Source organism: Temnothorax curvispinosus, unplaced genomic scaffold (genome assembly GCF_003070985.1).
Source record: "Temnothorax curvispinosus isolate PA1 unplaced genomic scaffold, ASM307098v1 QBEX01006590.1, whole genome shotgun sequence".
Taxonomy (NCBI): domain Eukaryota; kingdom Metazoa; phylum Arthropoda; class Insecta; order Hymenoptera; family Formicidae; genus Temnothorax; species Temnothorax curvispinosus.
Window position 1 is genome coordinate 1 of NW_020216370.1, and position 3,384 is coordinate 3,384.

General features: G+C 31.1%; 1 protein-coding gene across 1 annotated transcript; it reads left to right on the forward strand.

The window, feature by feature from the left end:
- Positions 1-266: 266 nt before the first annotated feature.
- LOC112456025 lies at positions 267-2,748 on the forward strand. The gene is made up of 4 exons (XM_025018298.1): positions 267-754; positions 845-1,291; positions 2,187-2,453; positions 2,541-2,748. Exons 1-4 carry the CDS (start codon positions 309-311, stop codon positions 2,701-2,703), a joined length of 1,323 nt encoding a protein of 440 aa, XP_024874066.1. The 5' UTR covers positions 267-308; the 3' UTR covers positions 2,704-2,748.
- Positions 2,749-3,384: the final 636 nt, after the last annotated feature.

Consider the following 3,384-nt stretch of genomic DNA (forward strand, 5'->3'; position numbering starts at 1 on the left):
TATAACTAGATATGAACAATACATCATATATGCACTCCTGGATACATAAAAAATTCATGTAAATAATCGTATGATTATATATAATTTCAGCTAGCGTTATATATATAAAAAGCAAAATTTCCGTATATAGCATCAGATAGAATAAAAGACAAAATAAATCATGGTGAAATAATTACTCAAATTACTAAAAAGTACATATACTGTCCAATAACATACTATACCTTAAAAAACAATATAAAAATCAAACTTACAAGTTTACAATAAATTTGTGTTTTGTACTTGTGTTACAGTTGGGTTATCCATAAAATATGATGCATACCAATAATATCCAGCACAATATAAAATCTAGCTCGAAAAACTTAGATGAAAATAGACTTATAATGATATTTAAAGACATATTCGGAGTAAATTCTCAAAATAAAATTCCAAATAATTTTGATACCTGGACCGTAAACAAGCAATGCGACTGGATAATAAAAAACATAACAGAATTATTTCCAAACATGCCGCAGTCTTTACAGAGCATTATTCCAGCTGCCTTTTGCCAATTAAATAATGACCGAACCTTGGAGAAATTACCTGAATGGATGGATATGGATAAATATCGCAGGGGACAAAAATTTGTCCAGAAAAATTACACCGCGATCACCATATCCAAAGTAATGGGCCTGATGTATATTTATACGTTTCAAGAAGAACTGAAGCCAATTATTTTGGGAGCACATAGCCATACGCCGTATTTAGCATTCCAAAGGTATCTTTTTAAAATATTGTATTTATATATAAACATATAAAAAAAAGTAGATAAATATATGCACATAAATATATTTTATACATTTCAAAGGTACGTATCGACTATAAAACGAATATTCAGCTGGTATGGTGGAGATCCTTGGATTAAAGGAACTAAAGCTTACAAGGATATGCAAGTAACACGTAGTAAGCATTTGGCGATGAGGAAGAAAGTGTGTCAGATGGATCATGAGCAAATTACCGCTGCGTGCACATTCGCAAATCCATGGTGTCTAGATCGTGAATTGCTTCTAAAGGATTTTGCTGCGGTTTCTTCACCTGAAAATTTTGGACAGCGTCCTTATACGATCAGCAACAAATCACCATACAAACCGAAGGGTATAAATAACGCGGATTTGTCAGTTACTCAGAGCTGTTTTGTAGTTATACCTTTGCTCTATCCACAAAGTGTTGGAATACACGACGCGACCGACGAAGACTTGGAGGCTTTCTGTCATATGTGGAAATGTTATGGATATTTTCTTGGAATAGAAGATGAGTATGTAGCGCAATTATAATATATACTCTGTGTTATAACCATATATTAGGTTGGGGAGAAAGTAATCCGGATTTTTTTGTGAAAAATATCTATTATGAAAAAATAGTTACGTTTTTTTTTTTTTTTTAATTAAACTAATTGCCGTTTAAATCTATTATTTTCTGTCATCTTTCAAACAGAAGTTGAATTCCGTGCCGATAATAGGCCGGCTTCTTGATCGCGAAGAATTTTTTTATTTATTTCTTGACTTCGGCCGCATTTCGAAAGCGTTGTTCTCTCAAGCCGTGCTGCATCGATCGAAATAAATAATGATCTGACGTGGGTGCAATAGGTGAGTGGGCGGAAGGATTTTTCAGCTCAAATCTATAAAAATGTTCAAGGTGATTGCAGCGATATGAAGCTCGACGTTATCGCGCAGAAAGATGGTTTAATTTATGGCAAATCTGAAATCGGTTTGAGGCATATAACGGCCATTTTTTGAGCAATGTTGCGTCCAGGCACCTAAGTTGTTGACTATAGATTTTAGCAGTGACTGTTTGACGTGGCGGCAAGAACTCATAGTAATTATGACACTTTATCTGGTCATTTTGTCGAATCAAATTGAAATAAACATATATGATAGACAGGAAGACTTGCCTTGCAGTAATTTTAATGTAGGATAGGCAACCTCAAAGAAACAAAACAAAAGTTATTAGCATAAATTATTACAGTATGCTGTATTGCCATTTATCCGTGACCTAGATTACTTTCTCCAGCTTAATACAAACATTTCAAATACTATGCAATTCTATATCGATATATTAGGTACACAAAGTATGTTACATAACATATACACATTATGTATATATATAATATCAAAACTTTGAAGATATTACAACGTATATCATATATTCAGGTACAATTTTTGCCGTGGCAGCCTCCAGGAAATAAAACAACGCGCGAATGATTTTTATCAATATTGGGTAATACCAAATTTTAAGGAGTTGACACCAGAATGGGAGCACACAACGAGGTGTCTTGTTGAGCAATTAAACTATTGGCCTATAATATATATGCCTTATAAAGCGATGACATTAATTGCCACGGACACATTAAATCTAAATATGCCTAATTTATACGCGTCACTTAATTACACAGAGTGGATCGTTTATAAGATCTACAAGTAAGTAATATAGTTTTAATCTATGTACGTATTATAAAATTCGAATATTTTATATATTCTACATTTCTGTAATCTCGATAATTTCAGATTTATGTTCTTTTACGCATTCAAATTTTCAACTATAAGAGACATTATTAATAATATAATACGCAAGGCCATGGATGAAGCAGCGAACTACAGTGCCGAGAAACTAGAAGAAATTCACGAAAAATCGAAGAAAATTTTACCCGATTTTTCTATTACGTATTAATGGTTGATAAAATGTTGCCTGTTAATAATAGATATATATCATATATATATATTGTTAATTACCATGAAAAGTTCTCTATTTTATTGTAATTTAGTTGTCTCGTAAAATCTGTTTGGTTTCTGTTATTCCTGTAATAGAGGATGACGATGATAAATATACTTAGAGAACATTCTAACAGATAACATTCTACCATTCTAACAGTTGAATAGTAAGGACATATAATAATCATGATATGAAAGTCAAGTAAGAATGATCCCAAAGTGCACGCGCAAAATGACGCACGAGTATATGCGTGAATTAATTACAAATATTTATAATTTAATACATGCTGCACTTGTTTTTTATATTTATTGTTTTATGTAGAAATGGACGTAATACTTTATATCACAACGTGTGGTCATTTTTTATTTAGTAAAGTTACACATTGACATATGTATGTTTTTTGCTTACTGGGATATATCGTAGGAACAATAGTATAAAATGCTATCGTTTTGAAAGCGTTTTGCTCTACCTTCTCTCTCTTTTTAAAATATGATTATATATATATAAAATAGTGTATAATCTAACCGCAATTTTACATTTTGTAAAAAGACAGTGCAAATTAAAGTTATTTTTGTAATTATTTTTCCTATACATATATATATATATATATATATATATATATATATATATATATATATA